This window comes from Hippopotamus amphibius, chromosome 12, assembly GCF_030028045.1.
Source record: "Hippopotamus amphibius kiboko isolate mHipAmp2 chromosome 12, mHipAmp2.hap2, whole genome shotgun sequence".
Taxonomy (NCBI): Eukaryota; Metazoa; Chordata; class Mammalia; order Artiodactyla; family Hippopotamidae; genus Hippopotamus; species Hippopotamus amphibius.
Window position 1 is genome coordinate 84,130,657 of NC_080197.1, and position 19,750 is coordinate 84,150,406.

The 19,750-nt window shown below is 43.2% G+C and overlaps 1 protein-coding gene across 11 annotated transcripts in view; it reads left to right on the plus strand.

Annotated features, from left to right (window-relative positions):
• The window catches only part of LOC130832663 (cyclic AMP-dependent transcription factor ATF-7), a 94,813-nt gene extending 78,465 nt beyond the window's left edge, over positions 1–16,348 (plus strand). For 10 of the 11 annotated variants that reach the window (XM_057701237.1, XM_057701234.1, XM_057701240.1 and 7 more), the window contains 7 exons: positions 56–213; positions 1,255–1,354; positions 1,882–1,995; positions 2,574–2,726; positions 5,899–6,096; positions 10,729–10,837; positions 15,471–16,348. In XM_057701237.1, coding sequence (XP_057557220.1) covers positions 56–213; positions 1,255–1,354; positions 1,882–1,995; positions 2,574–2,726; positions 5,899–6,096; positions 10,729–10,837; positions 15,471–15,688 — 1,050 coding nt within the window. In that variant the 3' untranslated portion in view covers positions 15,689–16,348. Of the gene's footprint in view, positions 1–55; positions 214–1,254; positions 1,355–1,881; positions 1,996–2,573; positions 2,727–5,898; positions 6,097–10,728; positions 10,838–11,559; positions 13,754–15,470 lie in introns of all 11 variants that reach the window. The other variant, XR_009048348.1, reaches the window with a different exon arrangement.
• Positions 16,349–19,750: the final 3,402 nt, after the last annotated feature.

Here is a 19,750-nt window from a genome sequence, read left to right on the forward strand (position 1 = left end):
TCCCTATAAGCTGTCCCTTAAAGCATTTTATGATCTGTTGGTGTCTTCTCCCCAGGATGTTGCCGCAAAGCCTGTTGTGATCTCTACCCCCACACCTACCATCGTACGCCCGGGCTCTCTGCCTCTCCACTTGGGCTATGATCCACTTCACCCAACCCTTCCATCCCCAACCTCCGTCATCACACAGGCTCCACCATCCAACAGGCAACTGGGGTAAGTAAAGAGAGCAGGGAGAAACAATGAAGCCTGAATCTCTTTCCTCTGCGTGAAATTATTTGATAAAATAGAGACTTTCTGAATACTCAAGGAAAGCAAGTCACTGAGATTATCTCTCAAAATAAATTTTTCATCCTGTAAACAGAATCTTCTCTACTTTTTTAGTAGACAAGCAAGAATTTATTTAGGGGTGCACTTCCTTAATTTGGAGGTTTAATACTTCTTCGATCTAAAAGAAGAATCCTTAGAACTTTAGGAAGTTCATCATAACAGCGGAGGTCACACAGAGAAGTATGTGTTTCGTTCTTGGCCTCAATCATATGGATGTTTATGGAGGCATTACTGAATGAGGGGCTGAAACCCATTAAGTCATCTTTTATAAGTCTGATTGTTCCCCTCAGTCACAGTTAAGGTTCTTGGTCTTTGCTATTCCTTATTTTGTTTGTCTGTTTGTCTTCATTCCCAGCATGGCCCATACAGATTTCTTAATAGGATGACTTAAGATCCTGTCCCCAGGTACCCATGGGTTAAGAAGTTGTCAGGCTTCAGCCTCTTAATGTTTATTGTTCTCTAGACCCACTAAGAAAAATACAAAGGGATGGCTTCTTTCTTTGAGTAGAGCAAAACATGGAAAGGAACAGGAAGAACCTATTCAGATTTGGCTATCATATGACATAATTCAGCTTTGCAAAATGGCAACTTTGGGCGAAGTATTCCTTGCCTAAGGCAAGACAAAATTTATACATGCCAGTGGTAGGGGTGTTTATTTCATTGTTCTGAACTCTTAAAGAGGATTAGCTCCCTACCCACTTGAATTCAGTGGTGTTTGCTTAATTTGCAAGATATAAAGATCTTGCCGTTTCTCTCCATCTATAAGGTAAGGTAAGCAGCATTCCCTGCTTTATCCACGTTCATGAGGATGTCCAGATTTTACAGTGCTACCATAACTAGAAAAGACTGGGAAATCTGTAATTATTGGGGGAGGATCATTGGCAAAAGGGTCTGTTTTATGAGCATTTCTCTTCATATCTCCTCTAGGTCTCCCACTGGCTCCCTCCCTCTCGTCATGCATCTTGCTAACGGACAGACCATGCCTGTGCTGCCAGGGCCTCCGGTACAGATGCCTTCTGTTATATCGGTGAGCTGTGTGGTTGGGGCAGCCAACCCTACCAACACACCAACTCCTCCCTTCCACCTGAATGCTCAAAAACACACATGAACCCCAGGGAAACGTGGGCTCTGGTCTGTGTTAGTTGAGCATGGCAGCCTGCCCTTACTCTTCACCAATCTCTGCCAATCCAGCACTATGGAACACTAGACAAAGGCTCATCTGGACGGTTGGCCCCTGGTCTAGGAATTGATCTTGCTAGCCTGCTGGTTGTTTGATTCCACTTGGCACTAAGTACCTCACAAATTGCCCACCACTTTCAAGATATAGTTAAGCATTTCCCATAGAAATTGTCATGGCACTGAAGGAATAGATCCCCTATCCTGTAGTGCTCCATGGGGGATGGTATTTCCCAGGCTGTTTCTGCATGCCCCACGGGCAGGGTGCATAGAACAGGCCCTAACATGCCAATCTCAAAAGCACTTCATTTGGGGAAGCTGTTGCCCCACTAATAGCATTATGTTCCCTTCTGGTTTTTCTTCCTTCTCTTGATCCAGCTGGCGAGACCTGTGTCTATGGTGCCCAACATTCCTGGTATCCCTGGCCCACCAGTTAACAGCAGTGGTTCCATTTCTCCCTCTGGCCACCCTGTGCCATCAGAAGCCAAGATGGTGAGTACGTTCCGTCCTGGGGCAATGCCGGCCTTTCTGAAAGAAGTGGTATCTTCTGGGGTTTGCAGAGCTTAAGACCCACCCAGTTGTGGGATCTGGAGAAGAAAAGATCTTTATTCATGACTCCTATCTCCTCTCTTCTACCTTTAGAGCCTGGTACATAGGCCATGGCAGTGAAAAGAAGCAGCACAGATTATTTGGAGTGGAACTCTTGCTGTTTCAGTTCCAGGGTGACAGATGGAGGGTGGATGAGTGGGCAAGAGAGCTGGCCAAGAGGTGAATAACTGTGTAACCAGCCCCTGGCCAGGTTCCAGGAGAGAGCTTTCATCTGGACTCTATTGCTTCAACCCCCACCCTCCAACTGTGCCCAGGATAATAGTGAAGGAACAGAGTAGGTATTTTAGGGATCCGTGTACACATTCTCTCCCCGTCATTTTCTTTTAATCCCTCTGTTAAGGGAAAATCAGTGTGGGAATTTTAGTTGTCCGTAACATCAGTAATAAAATCTAAGCCCACTCATCTCACCCTTGATAGAATCTCACCGTTGACAAGCTATTTTTTCTTATCTTTTCCCACAGAGACTAAAAGCTACACTAACCCACCAAGTCTCCTCAATCAATGGTGGTTGTGGAATGGTAGTGGGGACTGCCAGCACCATGGTGACAGCCCGTCCAGAGCAAAGTCAGATCCTCATCCAGCACCCTGACGCCCCATCCCCTGCCCAGCCACAGGTCAGTTAAACCCTTGGATGGGGGAACCAGCTGTGTCACCATTACTCTTTAAGTCATATCTGTTTTTCAAGGAGCAGGAAAATGAAAGAAGAATGGATTTCAGCGTTCTGGGCATCTATCTGCACTTTGGTTCTTGTTGACAGTTTGACAGTAGCAAAATGCACTATTCTTTGTCCGTCCTTGTGTTATCCTAAATGCATACAGACTGGATAATGCAGAACTGTCATAGAGGCGGTCCTAATTTTTGTTTTCTGCTTTTTGGTTATTTCTATACGTGAATGCTATATCTGCAGAACCCTCTAAAATGTGACAGAACCTCACTTCAGACCACTTTGTACACCAAAGGAGGCTCCCCTAGTTTCTCCTATCTTAAGTCTTACCCCTCCCCCCCCCAAAAAAAAACTTACCTGAGATTTTATAGCAAAAATCAGATAATAACAATGTATTAATAAAATCTGATATCACAGTATTAGGATGGCTGAGTAAACAAATACACAACCAAAAAAAAACACTTTTTCCTTATCAACTTAATCTCTTTTTATCAGGAGAAACTGAAGTCTTAAAAAAGCTAGAGGAATCCCATTTATTTTTTTTATTTTTATTTTTTTTAATTAATTAATTAATTAATTTATTGGCTGCATTGGGTCTTCATTGCTGCACACGGGCTTTCTCTAGTTGATGCGGGCGGGGACTGCTCTTCATTGTGGTGCATGGGCTCCTCATTGTAGTGGCTTCTCTTGTTGCGGAGCACAGGCTATAGGTGTGTGGGGTTCAGTAGTTGCGGCACATGGGCTCAATAGTTGTGGCACACGGGCTTAGTTGCTCCGTGGCATGTGAGATCTTCCCAGAGCAGGGCTTGAACCCGTGTCCCCTGCATTGGCAAGAGGATTCTTAACCACTACGCCACCTAGGAAGTCCAGGAATCCCATTTAGAAGCCACCCCTTTTTTTTTTTCAAGGAGGCTTCAGTTTTAGTGAGTTTCTTTGAAAACTGAATAGGCCTCAGTTTTCATATTGTCTATACTGGTTAGGTGACAACAGCCTGAGGTCAATTTCTAGAGTTACATCTTTTGCCCATCCCCTTTTCTTGATGTCACCAGCTGCTTCATCAGTTACCACCACATATCCTAGCATTTAATGACCGTATGCTGCCTTAAATCTTGGCCAACAACAAAAGCTTCCATTGGAGTTTTCTTGTTGGAAGCTAAGCCTGCTCACCTTCCTGTAACCCATTCTGATGCCAGTCCCTTCTGGAAATGGTGAAGCAGTAGCCCCCTTGCCCAAGTTGTGCTGCTTCCCCTCTTGAGGAAATGACTTATTTTTTAGTTACCACTAATTCCTTTCCTTCTTATTCTTCCTGCCTTTCTCTTCGCCTGTTCTTTTACCTCCATTCCCTGCATGTATTATTGAGTTGCCTATGAGAGAGAATAGGAACCCATCATTTCCCTTTCCCCATTCTCCTCAAGTAGAAATCTTTACAGGCGCTCCAGTGAGCTCAGGACAAAGCAAATTGAAAATCACAGGAGAATTTGTGTAAACTTCCCTTAGTACAGTGAGAAGCAATGACCCCAAGGCCTGTAGCTCGTTAAAATGAGTTTGAAATTTCCTCTCCACCTTTTTTCTTTTGGGAGAGAGAATATTAATCTGAATAAATAAAATGATCTCTTCATTGTCTGTATTAGTGGAGAACGTGGTTCAGTGGCGCCTGAAGTAGAATAAGATTCTATTTTCTTTTAAGCTTATGTTTATTCTCATGCAACTGATGTGAGCTCTGGCATTTGGGAACTACCAATATAGATGTTCTCTAATAGCAACAGATTCAGGAAGAATTTATTTTTGGCGTTGTTTTACATTACATAGTTTCTTTTATACAGATGGTTGACCTTTCTGTATCTTAATTTTGGCCATTATTATAAAATTGGTCTATCTTCTTTGAATAAATACCATCTAACAGAAAAGGCAGATGATTCAAAAGTGTTTAGAGACAAGAGACATCAGCCTAAAGTTTAAAAAAAAAAAAAAAGACGGTCTTAAATCACCAATTTGTAAAGGGATTTAAAAATGTTTTTCTCTTTAAAAACAAACAGAACAGGACTTCCTAGGTGGCGCAGTGGTAAAGAATCCGCCTGCCAATGCAGGGGACACAGGTTCGAGCCCTGCTCAGGGAAGATTCCACATGCCGCGGAGCAGCTAAGCCTGTGCACCACAACTATTGAGCCTGTGCTCTAGAGCCCGTGAGCCACAACTATTGCGCCCATGTGCCGCAACTATTGAAGCCCACGCACCTAGGGCCCGTGCTCTGCAACAAGAGAAGCCACTACAATGAGAAGCCCGTGCACCACAATGAAGAGTAGCCCCCACTCACAGCAGCTAGAGAAAGCCTGTGTGCAGCAACGAAGACCCAACATAGCCAATAAATAAATAAATAATAAAATAAAATAAATAAATTTAAAAAAAAACAAAACAGAACAAACAAGGCAGGAAGTGGGGATATTGCTAAGAATGATTAATAACTGATTGTAAATAAAAAGAATATACTGGGAGTTCCCTGGTAGCCTAGTGGTTAGGATTCTGGGCTTTCACTGCTGTGGGCTGGGTTTAATCCTTGGTCAGGGAATTGAGATCCTGGAAGCGTGCAGCGCAGCCGGAAAGGAAAAAAAAAAAAAAAAAAAAAAGGATATACTAATTCATGTATCTCCATGATAGCTCATATCTCACTGATAGTAAAATCTTTTCTCCTTTTCTGAAACTTGTAGCATGCAGTTATTTGTATATGATGCTTGACCAAATCAGTGCTTCTCCAATTTTTTATTCCATAGTCTCCCTAAAAGTTCCCCTGATACCTCCCCTGATTATAATTTCCCTGCCTACAAGATTTCCTGTTAAGAAACAAAAAGTGATCCTAGTTTCATTTTTGTCTGTCTCAGAAATAATCAGAGTTTCCAACTGAACTGTGGTTTGTCTAAGTATGGAACTGAGAAGACTGAAAGGAAATAAGAGGCAGGATGAGGAACTACTACAAAAGAGAAGCTAAGGGACATAGTGATGAGACTTGCTGTGGTTACAGAGACTGGTACATCCTTTTACCAGATCTTTGCCAGACCTTTTGTCAGGTTTAATTTGGAAAGGACTGACATTCCCTTCAAATAACTCCCCTTCCTTCTGGGCAACAGGTTTCACCAGCTCAACCCACTCCTAGTACTGGAGGGCGACGTCGGCGCACAGTGGATGAAGATCCAGATGAGCGGCGGCAACGCTTTCTGGAGCGCAACCGGGCTGCAGCCTCCCGCTGCCGTCAAAAGCGGAAGCTGTGGGTGTCCTCCCTAGAGAAGAAGGCTGAGGAACTCACTTCTCAGAACATTCAGCTGAGTGTGAGTGGGTCCTGGGTGATTATTGGGATTGTTGAATCTGGAAAGTGGGATTGTTGAATCTGGAAAGTGAGATTGAATCATGAAAAAGTGAGACAATATAATAGAAGATGATAATTCTTTAAATTAAGACAGATCCAGAGTATATGCCAGGGAGAATGCAGAAAGAATGTCTCAACAGTCAGAGTTGAAAGTTCTTTTCCCTGGGGACTGGAAAGGACCATCTACTCCCAAATCTGCTACTAGAATGAGTCATCCATAGGCCAATTTGGATGAAGGGAATTAAATAAAGTGCCCCAGGGTGCTCTTTTAAGTCATCAGTAGAATCTGACAGGGGTAGTGGAACACTCAAAAAGAAAGTATTTGCCCAGAAAATACAGCTTGATAAAAGAAAGAAAAAGCCACACAAATACAAATAGTAGTTATAATCCAGATATTTTCTTGAATATTATTTTCCCTTCTGATTATTTATTAAAATATTTCATTATAAAGGTAATGTATTTATATAACACATATATAATATACACATACATATACACAGCGGTATAGATTAAAAATAAAGTCTCTCTTCAATATGTCTTTTGCAGTCTCATTCTCTTCCTCATAGATAAGTTTGATGTGTACCTATCAGACATATATGTATTTCTAATTTTTTTTTTCATTTATAGCTTTTGTCGGGGAGTCAGGGAGGGACTGTGTTTCTATTTTAACATAAAACAGTTATCTCCTGGAGATCTAGCCATGTGTACAGAGGACCTACCTCATTTTTTTTTTCATCTTTTCTTCCTGTACTTTATTTTTTTAATTTAAGCTCTTTATTGGAATATAATTGCTTTACACTGCTGTGTCAATTTTTGAGATACACCAAAATGAATCAGCTGTATTTATACACATATCCCCACCCTCCCGCAACTCCCTCCCACCCTCCCTATCCTGGCCCTCTAAGTCATCACCCATCATCGAGTTTGTCTCCTTATGTTATGCAGGAACTTCCCATGAGCTATCTGTTTTACATTTGGTGGTGTGTATATGTCAAAGCTACTCTCTCACTTTGTCCCAGCTTCCCCATTGTCCCCCCACCCCCACCCTGTGTCCTCAAGTCCGTTCTCTACATCTGCATCTTTATTTTTGCCCTGTCACTGGGTTCATCAGTACCTTTTTTTTTTTTTTTTTTAGATTCCATATATATGAGTTAGCATACGGTATTTGTTTTTCTCTTTCTGACTTTGCTCCGTATGACCGACTCTAGGTCTATCCACCTCATTACAAATAATTCAATTTCATTCTTTTTTATGGCTAATATTCCATTGTATATATGTGCCACATCTTCTTTATCCATTCATCTGTTGATGGGCATTTAGGTTACTTCCACGTCCTGGCTATTGTAAACAGTGCTGCAATGAACATTACGGTACATGTTTCTTTTTGGATTATGGTTTTCTCTGGGTATATACCCAGTAGTGGGATTGCTGGGTCATATGGTAGTTCCATATTTAGTTTTTTAAGGAACCTCCAAACTATTTTCCGTAGTGGCTGTACCAAGTTACATTCCCACCAGCAGTGCAGGAGGGTTCCCTTTTCTCCACACCCTCTCCAGCATTTATTGTTTTTAGTTTTTTTGATGATGGCCATTCTGACTGGTGTGAGGTGATACCTCACTGTGGCTTTGACTTGCATTTCTCTAATCATTAGTGATGTTGAGCATCTTTCCATGTGTTTGTTAGCCATCTGCACATCTTCTTTGGAGAAATGTCTATTTAGGTCTTCTGCCCATTTGTGGATTGGGTTATTTGCTTTTTTTGGTATTAAGCTGCATGAGCTGCTTGTATATTTTGGTGATTAATCCCTTGTCTGTTGCTTCATTGGCAAGTATTTTTTCCCATTCTGAGGGTTGTCTTCTAGTCTTGTTTATGGTTTCTTTCGCTGTGCAAAAGCTTTTAAGTTTCATGAGGTCCCATTTGTTTATTTTTGATTTTATTTCCATGATTCTAGGAGGTGGGTCAAAAAGGATCCCGCTTTGATTTATGTCATAGAGTGTTCTGCCTATGTTTTCCTCTAAGAGTTTTATAGTGTCTGGCCTTACATTTAGGTCTTTAATCCATTTTGAGTTTATTTTTGTGTATGGTGTTAGGAAGTGTTCTAATGTCATTCTTTTACATGTTGCTGTCCAGTTTTCCCAGCACCACTTATTGAAGAGGCTGTCTTTTTTCCATTTTATATTCTTGCTTCCTTTGTCAAAGATAAGGTGCCCATATGTGCGTGGATTTATCTCTGGGCTCCCTATTGTGTTCCATTGATCTATATTTCTGTTTTTTGTGCCAGTACCATACTGTCTTGATCACTGTAGTGCTGTAGTATAGTTTGAAGTCAGGGAGCCTGATTCCTCCAGCTCCATCTTTCCTTCTCAAGATTGCTTTGGCTATTTGGGGTCTTTTGCATTTCCATACAAATTGTAAAATTTCTTGTTCTAATTCTGTGAAAAATGCCATTGGTAATTTGATAGGGATTGCGTTGAGTCTGTAAATTGCTTTGGGTAGGATAGTCATTTTCACAATGTTGATTCTTCCAATCCAGGAACATGGTATGTCCCTCCATCTGTTTGTATCATCTTTGATTTCTTTCATCAGTGTCTTATAGTTTTCTGCGTACAGGTTTTTTGCCTCCCTAGGCAGCTTTATTCCTAGGTATTTTATACTCTTTGTTGCGATGGTGAATGGGAGTGTTTCCTTAATTTCTCTTTCTGCTCTTTGGTTGTTAGTGTATAGGAATGCAAGAGATTTCTGTGCATTAATTTTGTATCCTGCTACTTTACTAAATTCATTGATTAGTGCTAGCAGTTTTCTGGTAGAATCTTTAGGGTTTTCTATGTATAATACCATATCATCTGCAAAGAGTGACAATTTTACTTCTTCTTTTCCAATTTGGATTCCTTTTATTTCATTGCCTTCTCTGATTGCTGTGGCTAAAATTTCCGAAACTATGTTGAATAATAGTGGTGAGAATGGGCATCCTTGTCTTCTTCCTGTCTTTAGAGGGAATGCATTCAGTTTTTCACCATTTAGAATGATGTTGGCTGTTGGTTTCTCATATATGACTTTTATCATGTTGAGGTAACTTCCTTCTATGCCCACTTGCTGGAGAGTTTTTATCATAAAATGGATGTTGAACTTTGTCAAAAGCTTATTCTGCATCTATTGAAATGATCATATGGTTTTTATCCTTGTTTGTTGATATGATGTATCACATTGATTGATTTGCATATATTGAAGAATCCTTGCATTCCAGGGATAAACCCCACTTGATCATGGTGTATGATCTTTTTAATGTGCTGTTGGATTCTGTTAGCTAGTATTTTGTTGAGGATTTTTGTATCTATATTCATCAGTGACATTGGCCTGTAATTTTCTTTTTTTGTGACATCTTTTTCTGGCTTTGGTATCAGGGTGATGGTGGCCTCGTAGAATGAGTTTGGGAGTGTTCCTCCTTCTGCTATATTTTGGAAGAGTTTGAGGAGGATAGGTGTTAGCTCTTCTGTAAATGTTTGATAGAATTTGCCTGTGAAGCCATCTGGCCCTGGGCTTTTGTTTGTTAGGAGATTTTTTTTTTTTTAATAAATTTATGTATTTATTTTATTGGCTGTGTTGGGTCTCTTTTGCTGTGCGTGGGCTTTCTTTTTAGTTGCGGTGAGTGGGGGCTACTCTTCGTTGTGGTGCGCGGGCGGCTCATTGCCGTGGCTTCTCTTGTTGCGGAGCACAGGCTCTAGGCTCGTGGGCTTCAGTAGTTGCAGCACATGGGCTCAATAGTTGTGGCTCACGGGCTCTAAGGCACAGGCTCCATAGTTGTGGTGCACGGACTTAGTGGCTCCGCGGCATGTGGGATCTTCCTGGAGCAGGGATCGAACCCGTGTCCCCTGCATTGGCAGGCAGATTCTCAACCACTGCGCCACCTAGGAAGCCCTGTTGGGAGATTTTTAATCACGGTCTCAATTTCAGTGTTTGTGATTGGTCTGCTCATATTTTCTGTTTCTTCCTGGTTCAGTCTTGGAAGATTGTACTTAATTCTAAGAATGTATCCATTTCTTCCAGGTTATCCAATTTATTGGCATATAGTTGCTTGTAGTAGTCTCTCATGATCTTTTGTATTTCTGCAGTGTCCGTTGTTACTTCTGCTTTTTCCTTTCTAATTTTCATTTTTTAAAATAGCTGTACAGTGTAGCATTCTATAGTGTGGTTATATTATAAGTATGGATATTTTTTATTGTTTCTAATTTTTTGCCAGAACAGCATTGCTGCAGTGTACATTGTATGCACTTGAGTAGATAGCTCTGTTAAATAGATTCCTGGAAGTAGGCTTTCTTTGTCAAAGGACATATGCATTATTAATTTTTATGTAATCATATTTATCCTAAATAGGAGTAATTTTTCTATTTAAAATTCCTGCTATCACTGTAAATAGCTCATGTCATTGAATTCATGGCTCTGTTGGCCCTGGGCTATCTGATGCCTTGCTGGCTTTTTCTCAGGTTCGAGGGACAAGATCCAGGCAGCATTCTGTCCTCACTTTGGGGATAGCCACTGGGGGTTCAATATTGGAGCATGAATTTCCTTCGTATTCTTTTCTTCCCTCCCTCCTCAGAATGAAGTCACGTTACTACGCAATGAGGTGGCTCAATTGAAACAGCTACTGTTAGCTCATAAAGACTGCCCGGTCACAGCACTACAGAAGAAGACCCAAGGCTATTTAGGTGAGTGGCGCACAGCCTAATAAGCAAGGTCAGTCAGTAAACTGCATGTAATGAGGGTCTCAGCTGTTTAAAATTTTATAACCCCATTCTGAATGTTCGGGGGGGGCCCAGACTAATGAGTGAGCAGCCTTTGTGGAACAACCAGTCCTACCAAAAAAATTCTTTGAGTTATCCTAATTATCATAGTTGGAGAGAAAGGGTAGCACTATGTATTGGGTATCTGCTTTGTGTGAGGCACTCAAGCATCTTCCTAGTTCTCTCATGAAATAGATATTACCTCCATTCATACACGAGAAAACTGCACTCAGATTAGTCACTTACCTGAAGTTACACAGTTGGTGAAGTGGCAGAGCCAAGATTCACATCCAGCTCTTCCTTATTCCAAAGCCACTGTCTTGGCCTCAAGAGGATATAACAGCAGATGATACATTAGGGTTTGTTAAGCACTGCGATTTGGCAGTATGTTTCATCTTTCTACCGATGGGCTGAGGGTGGTTTCAGTTTGCAGTCTCTGAGCACACATAATACAGCGCTAGGAAGAGCTGGCCACGGTCATGCGCAGGGTAAGCACAATCCTGAAATTAAAATCACTGTGAATAATTTGCTTATGGACAATAAACGCTAATAAATCATTTTCCTTACAAATCAAATTCATAGAAATGTTCGCTATCAAATTTTGATATATTGAGTTATTTTTCCACTAACTGTCTTTATCATTTCAGAGATGTGTTCCCATAGAAAAAGAATAACCACATCACCAATTTTAAACATCTCTATTTAAATTTTAATTTTAATTTTACTGTGTACTTCAGGGTACATTCATTCATGAAGCAGATATTGACTGAGCCTGTTCTGTGCCAGGCACTGTTTTACATGCTGAGGACATAATAGGGAACCAAATAGATTAAAGTCCCTGCCCGTGAGGGGCTTATATTTTAGTAGGTGAGACAGACAGTAAACTAGATAAAAAGCTATAATATATAGTATGTTAGATAAGAGTAAATGCTTGGAAGAAAAAAATAAAATAGGAAAGAGGAATATGAAATATTAGCAGCAGGGTTGAAGTTTTAGTTGAGGTGTCTTTTGACTGAAGACCTTAAGGAAGTGAGGGAGCTAGCCATGCATTAATATGGGAGAAAAGTACTGCAAGCGGGAGGAACAGCAAATGCAAAGAGCCAAAGTGGGAGCATGTCTGGCACATTCTAGGAACACCAAGGAGGCTAGTGTGGCTGGATTGGAGAGAATGGGGAATTGCGAGGATTTGGAGGTGAGGTAGGGGAGGTAATGGGAACATTTTCCTTTAGGGCCTTGTTGGTCATAGTGAGGGCCTCAGCTTTAACTCTGCTTTGGGGATCATTAAAGGATATTCGACAGAATAGTTACATAACTGATCTGACTTTCTTTGAACAGGACCACTGTGTTAGAGAGTGAGGAATGCATGGGCAGAAGCAGACAGCCCACTTAGAGGGCTATCGCAGTCATATGAGCAAGAGATGATGGAGCTTGGACCGGATGGTAGTAGCAAAAGTAGCGAGAATGGATTTAATTCAGGATATATTTTGAAGTGACAAGGTTTGATGACGGCCAGATGGGGCAGTATATGTGAGGAAAAGGAAGAATCAAAAATTGTACCAAAGGTTTTGGCCTGAGCAGCTGCAGGAACAGAGTTGCCATTGATTGAGAGAGGGGAAAGTACAGGAAGAAATGGATTGGGTGGTATATCAGGAGCTCAGATTTGGAAGCCTCTTAGGCTTGCAGGTGGGGCTGTCGAGCAGGCAGCTGGTCGTGTGGATCTGCAGTTCAGAGGAAAGGCTGAAGGTACAGCTTTGGGAGTCAGCAGAATATGGATAGTTTTTCAAGCCATGAAACCAGATGAAATGTTATTGTCAAGAGAGAGCACATAGGTAGAAAAAGAGAAGTTCCAGGACTGAGCCCTGGGTACTCCAGCATTTAGAGGTCAGAGAGATGAGAAGGGACCCCCACAAGAGAGACAGAATGAGGAGGCAAGCAGGTAGGAGGAAAACCAGCTGAGTAGCTGACTGTGGTGTCCTGTAAGCCACGATAAGAAAGTGTTTGAAGTTTAGTGATCAACTATTTCAAATCCTTTTGATGGGCTAAGGAGGACAAGGACTGAGTATTTATCAGTATGAAGTCTACATACAGTACGGTTTCTATTCAGTCCCTAGAAGAACTCTGACAGGTAGTCCATCTTTGAAATTACTTATTTGTTACAGCAAAGATGTATTTAGTTCCTATCGTGTGGTGTGGACATTGTGGTAGGTACCTGACACAAGACAAACCAGAGGCTCTCCTATCTCTGAGAGACTCATAGGGATAGGGTTGTGAAGAGATAAACATTTCATCCTGTGGGTTAGGTAAGCACAGATATCCCAAAGAGCCCCTAGACTAGGAACTTCCTGAGGACAGGGAGGCTGTTTATTATTATTATCATTATTACTTTAAATAATGACTAGAGGTTTTAAAAAAAAAAGAAATTATTTATTTATTTTGGCTACATCAGGTCTTAGTTGCAGCATGCGGGCTCTTCGTTGCGGCACCTGGGCTTCTCTCTAGTTGTGGCGTGTGGGCTCAGTAGTTGCAGCGCTCTAGCTTAGCTGCCCCGTGGCATGTGGGATCTTAGTTTCCTGACCAGGGATCCAACCCCTGTCCCCTGCATTGGAAGGCAGATTCTTAACCACTGGACCCCCAGGGAAGTCCCACCTGTTTATTTTTATATACCCCAGTGTCTGGCACACAGGCACTACTCAGTAAATATTTAATGAATAAATGAATGTATGCTCTGGAAGCACAGTGAAGTAGGTAATTTCCTGAGCGTAGCAAAGAAGGCTTCACACAGGAGATAATTGAATCCTGAAAGAAGACTCAGGCATTTTTCAGGAGGTCAAAAATACAAGGGTGAGTCAAAAATTATCCTCACTCTGGCTATAGAATTTAAGTAACTTTTAGAAAAGACAAATACATCATTTTTCGACATAATTTCCTTGCTTTCAATACACTTTGTCCATCTGTCAACAAGTTTTCGTATTCCCTCATTAACAAATGTTTTAGGCTGAGCTGTGAGCCAGGAATGCACCACTGTCTTCACTTCTTCATCAGGAGTGAATCTTTGTCCTCGTAGGGCTGCTTTCAGGGGACCAAACAGGTGAAAGTCCAGTGGAGCAAGATCAGGACTATAGGGAGGATGCTTTAACACCTCAGAACGAAGTTTTTGCAGAGTGTGAGCAGTGTGGGCAGAAGTGTGTGGATGTGCACACCCTCAGACCACAAAAAGTGAATCCCTGCACGCTGCTCTTCTTTTGTACAGATCACAAGTGCAGCATCCATTTTTGCTCGCACCACAGTTACAAATGAACCGATGTGACACGTTCACACCTGCACAGCAGTGACTGGGGAGACAGTAGCCTTGAACAGAAAGTGCTGACAAGACAGTGCGACCAGTAGAAGTTTGGAGTGCGGATAATTTTTGACTCACTCTTGTACAGCCAACTATTGGAATTTGGCCTTATTTTACACATCCCTGTTTAAATAGCCAGAGAGGCTATCTGATGTTTAATGAAACTCCTTGACTGTTGGGCAGCATGGAGTTACCTCTGTGGTTTTTTATTTGTTTGGGATGGGGGGGTTGGCTGCGCTGGGTCTTCATTGCAGCACGCAGGCTCTTCATTGTGTCATGTGGGCTTCTCTCTAGTTGGAGCTCGCAGGGGCTTCCCTAGTTGTGGTGTGTGGGCTCTCTAGTTGCAGCATGCGCGCTCTAGAGCATGTGGGCTCAGTAGCTGTGGCACACAGGCTTAGTTGCGGTACGTGGGATCTTAGTTCCCCGACCAAGGATCAAACCCAGGCCCCCTGCACTTGGAGTGTGGATTATTAACCACTGGACAACCAGGAAGTCCCAACATGGATTACCTTTTTATGCAGCTCAGACATTTGTGTTTAGTAATAAAATGTTATTGTCACTTTAGGTGGAGTGGCATAACTCAGATGTGTTAAATCGTTAACGCCTAGCTAGTTGGTAGTCAGGAGGGTCCGACAGACCTCTTTGTAGTTGGTCGTGTTAACTGAACCTTGGCCAAGGACTGGTCATTCATAACATCATTTGATTGTAGCTTGATATTTATCAAGTTTACCTGTGATGCAACTACATGCTAAAGGAATATTAAAAATAATACGATTAAAATAAAAATAAATAAATAAATAAATAAATAAATAAAATAATACGATTGCAATGTTGTAAGCATTAATAAGAGAGGATAGCTAAAAAGAGATCTATTTTAAATCACCTTTAAAGACATGAATAAGAGGAAGAGTGTTCCAATAGGGGTAATAAACTACGCAGAGACCTAGAAGCCAGGCTTTGTAATTAACGTGTTGGGGATTCGCTTTATTGGGGTAGATAGGTTAATTTTGGCCTAGCTTGCTTCCCTTCTCACAGCTTCCAGTTTCCTAGCCCATTTATGGCTTAGAAGCCAAGAATCTGGGAAGTTTGCCCCCCTAAAAAGATGGGCTTCATTTTCCTTTGGGCTCCCTTAGAATTATGGCAAAAGGTAGTTCTGCCTGTTTTCCCATTCTGTTTTCTAACCATTTGTTCTCTGCTTTTTGCCTTCCTTTCTGGCAGAAAGCCCCAAGGAAAGCTCAGAGCCAACGGGTTCACCAGCCCCTGTGATTCAGCACAGCTCAGCAACAGCCCCGAGCAATGGCCTCAGCGTTCGCTCTGCAGCTGAAGCTGTGGCCACCTCAGTCCTCACTCAGATGGCCAGCCAAAGGACAGAACTGAGCATGCCCATGCAGCCGCATGTGATCATGACCCCACAGTCGCAGTCTGCAGGCAGATGATGCCTCCCTGGTGGAGAGGTCTCCAGCCAGAGCTCGCCCGCCCGAGAGCCAAGAGAGATGTCATCTTATCCGCTCCCATCTGCCTTGGACATGGCAATGTGCGGGGGTGGGGGGGAATTGTGTGTTGTGAGTAATGGTCAGATGTGGGGCTTTTCTCACATGGTGATGTATGTTGACACCTGTACTAGGAGCCTCCCAGCCCCAGAGCCACATAGATCCTCCAGGAAGGGGGACGTTTCTGATGTACCCACAGCCAAAGGCCTTTCCAGATGGTCCGAACAATCATCCCTGCCCATGCACGTGTACCTGTCTCTTTTAACACTAACCCTTGCACATCTACGTTTTGGTTTCTCAGTTCCCTCTCTTTCTACCAAGCCAGGGCTATTACCTTCTTGATCCTTAGCAGCACACCACTTCCTGCTAGGTAGAGGGAGGCTAGAGTTGATGGCATATCACTGGCTGACCCATCCCTAGCCACCCCACGGACTCAGGACTTTATCTCCCAGTAGCTGCTTATTTATCTCCCTTTTACCCCTTCGTAAATTCTAGTTAAAATGTTCACTATGGAGAATGTTAAGGTTACCTTTGATGTATGAAGTAGCAGTATTTCCCAGCTCTTCCATAAAGTTTAGTCCTCCCTACTTGCCACCAAAACAAAAACAAAGAAATGAAACCTCAAAAGTTCTAGTCCTTTCTCATTTATTTCCAGAGCTATTTGGGTACCTTATTTTGTCTCTTGAATTTTCCCAGTCTAGTGGTGGGGTCTTTTCCACCTCCCACTAAGCCTTGGCAACCTCACCTTGTGGCCTTATTAGATACTGCTCGGCAGCGAAAAGGGAAAGGGCCCAGGATCTGCCTGGTCGATTCCCTCCCCTCCCCACTCCATCCTCCTCTGGTTCTAATCATCAAGACAGGCAGGAACAATGTAGTTTAAAGCTCATTCCATCAAGTTACTAGGTTGATTCTTTTATGTTTTACAAGAGTTTACTGGCCAAACCATACAGATTCCTTCTGGTCATCTTTCCACTCCTGCCTCTCCCTCTCCATCCCTCTGTCTACATTCCTGCCTCTGTCTCTCATCTGTAATTAGTTGCGGCGCAGCCCTCTGGAGGCTGTCATGTAGGGGACTCTTGTGCTCCCTTGCTCCCCAGCAATCTCTCAGCCTCACAGATCTGTCTTCTTTTCTGAGTGAGGATCTGCTATTCACAAGTGATCCTCACTAGATCTACCTTCTCTCTCTTTCTCCAAGCTCCAAGCCTAGCCCCTAGGTCTCTCTGGTTCTGTAGTGTTTCTTTAGCTCTTCTCTGCTCTTTGCCCCCTGGATGCGATGCTTCTCTGTAGTCTAAGCCCAAGGACCCTGAGTCATCACAGCCAAGGTCCCACGTGGGTTTTCTTGAGTATGAGGTAGGATGAGTGGAGGCGCAGGAAGGGGAGGTGGAGTGCTGATGTCAGCAGCAGAGCCCTGCTTGTTGAAGGGTCTGATCTGCCTGGGAAATTGGTGACTATTGCTCTCAGCCGTTCTTACTTTGAAAAATTGGGTTGTTGCAGGGGGAAACTCATCCCTCTTGTCCCTCTTTCTTCCCCATTAAGACTTCTCATCTTCCTTTGGCTCTGAACTATGCAATTTCTACTAAGGCCATAGAAAGCAGTCCAAAGCCAGAGGCCTGTGGATAGATAGGTCAGCTTTAATAGCCCTTCAGTATGAAGCCCTTCCAGTTGTCCCAGAGCCACTTTCTGCCATCTGCCCAAGCCAATAATGTCCTTTTCTCTCTCTCTCTGCTACCTCCATCCTATACATGCATACAAAGTAACTGCCAGCTTCCTTTCTTATTTTATCTTCCAAAATTGACTATCATAGAGGAATGAGGAAATGTTCTGAGCTACAAGATTCCCATCTCCTCAGACTAATAAACTGGTGAGCCAGTCAGAGGACATGTTCTATTGCATTTGTTTTTAATTCCCCTTCCTGCTTTTTAGAGCTGGTGCTAAAGAAGCCACACCTGGTGAAGAGAAACGAGAGAAAATACGGTTTTCTCATCCTCCCCTACCCAGGACCCAACAGGAACAGCCCCTGAGGTGACTCAGACTAGCAAATGGCATGGCAGATGGTCAGGATGTTAGGTTACCACCTCCAGGGACTCCACTTGCCTTTAAAACTTCACAGCCATAACTTGTGCTCAGGACTTTTCCTTTAGACGGCTGCTCCCTGGGATCTTCTCCTGCCTTAGTTGTGTTTCATTGTTATCTTGATTCCCTACTAGTAGCCTTGCCCTAAAGCTTGACTGAGTTTATGGCTCCTAAGGAGTCTTCATAGACCCTTGACTATTTTTCTTCCCCCTTCAGTCAAGTGTTTTTCAAGTTAAGAATCAGTTTGTGGCTGCACACATGCCCTGCCTCACTGCTTGGCCTTGGAGGAAGTTTGAGTCCTGCCAGTCTGTCCCTGTGTAGGATGGCTAATTTATGTAGAGGGTCTTATTTAGTTTCTTAATCCCCATGTCTAATTTTCTTGAGTCCTTATTTCATTTTCATCATGAAATAAGGGAAGTTAGTATTGGGGACCTGAGAGGCATTGGCAGAACTTCAGTAGTAAAGCAGCAATGAAATGAGGAAGGAACACAGCAGGACCTCCCCCACCCCAGACAGCTCTTTAGCTGGTCCTTGGTCTCACTAAGAAGGCAGAGCAATTGCTTGCCCTGAAGTCTCTCCTATAGTCAATGGGAATGACATTTTACCTTGTTATTGCAGCCAGCTGTGTGACCACTCTCCCCTGCTCCTTGCCTTCCAGACTCATCTGGACCAGAACAAACATCATGGAGGGTGTCACTTAGCCCTTCTTAAGGACCAAGGCCTTTCTAGGGGCCTAAGGGAAGACAGTTTCTGAAAGGGACTGGGAATGTGGATGCCTTGGGACTCTTCTAAGTGAACACAGGACTCAGACCTCCCACTTCACTCCAAGGACACAGATGCTAGAGACCCAAGGTCACAGAGAAAGGGGCCAGAACCAGGTCTTCTGATCCACAGACTTTATGCCCCATTGTCTTGAAAGCTTGCCTAGCGCTGAAAAGTCTGAGACAGCCTCCCACAATGTTAGAAGGGACTAGAAACAGTAGGACCTCCTTTACTTCATCTTTCCCTGTTGGTTGTGCCCCCCAGATCTGGCTTCCTTCAGCCTCTGTTCCCCTCCTTGACCCTAAGCCCTAGACTGTACACTCTTGGTGGCAGTAAAAGAGGAGATGGCTTAACGGAACCTCATTTTGCTGCCTTCCCCTATGCCTGCTCTGTGGTTCCAGTTCCTTTCCCGACGTACTGCCCTCCAGCAGCACCCATTCCGGTGCTTAACCATAACCACACCCCGTCTGTAGCCTGAACCACCAAGCAGACACCAGAATATTCCTCCTCTGGTTCCTGAGGCCCCCTCGTTCACTCACACTGAGAGGCTCCTTTAAAGGTGCTAGCCCTAAGACAGCTCTTCCCCACAGAGTTCCCGTTTCTTTCACAACTTTCTTCCCATCCCCAAATCATTATTTTTCATTAATATTGTACATTGTATACACAGGAAGGAAATATACTCTTTTTTTTATGTCATAACCAGTCTGTTTAGAATCCAGTCCTCCTAGCTATATTCACATATGCCTTTGTTGATATGCTCTTTCTGCTTTCTTTAGACTTTTGTTTGACGGGGCGGAGGGAAGAGCAGGACAGGTGAGGATCCTAAAGCAGATTAGAGGGCCCCCCACCCCCATCCTACTTCAGCCTCCCACAACCCTAACCATTCCCTTCATAATCTAGAACTGATTTCTCTCTGTTTCTGTGTGCACACATGCAGGTGCACACAGGCAGGAATCCTTACCACCCCAGGGTGCTGACCCAGCAGGAATGAGCGTAGGCGGCTGCTTGCCAACATTGCCACCCTCCATACCGGTTCATTTGTGTCTCCTTGGGGTAAAGTGCTTCCCGGGAATGAGGAAAGGCTGGGGAGAGTAGGGCAGCTTAAGGCAGCTTATGTCCTTTGGATGCAGGTTTGTATTGTAGCTGCTAGGGTTTCTCTTTTTAATGGGAGCT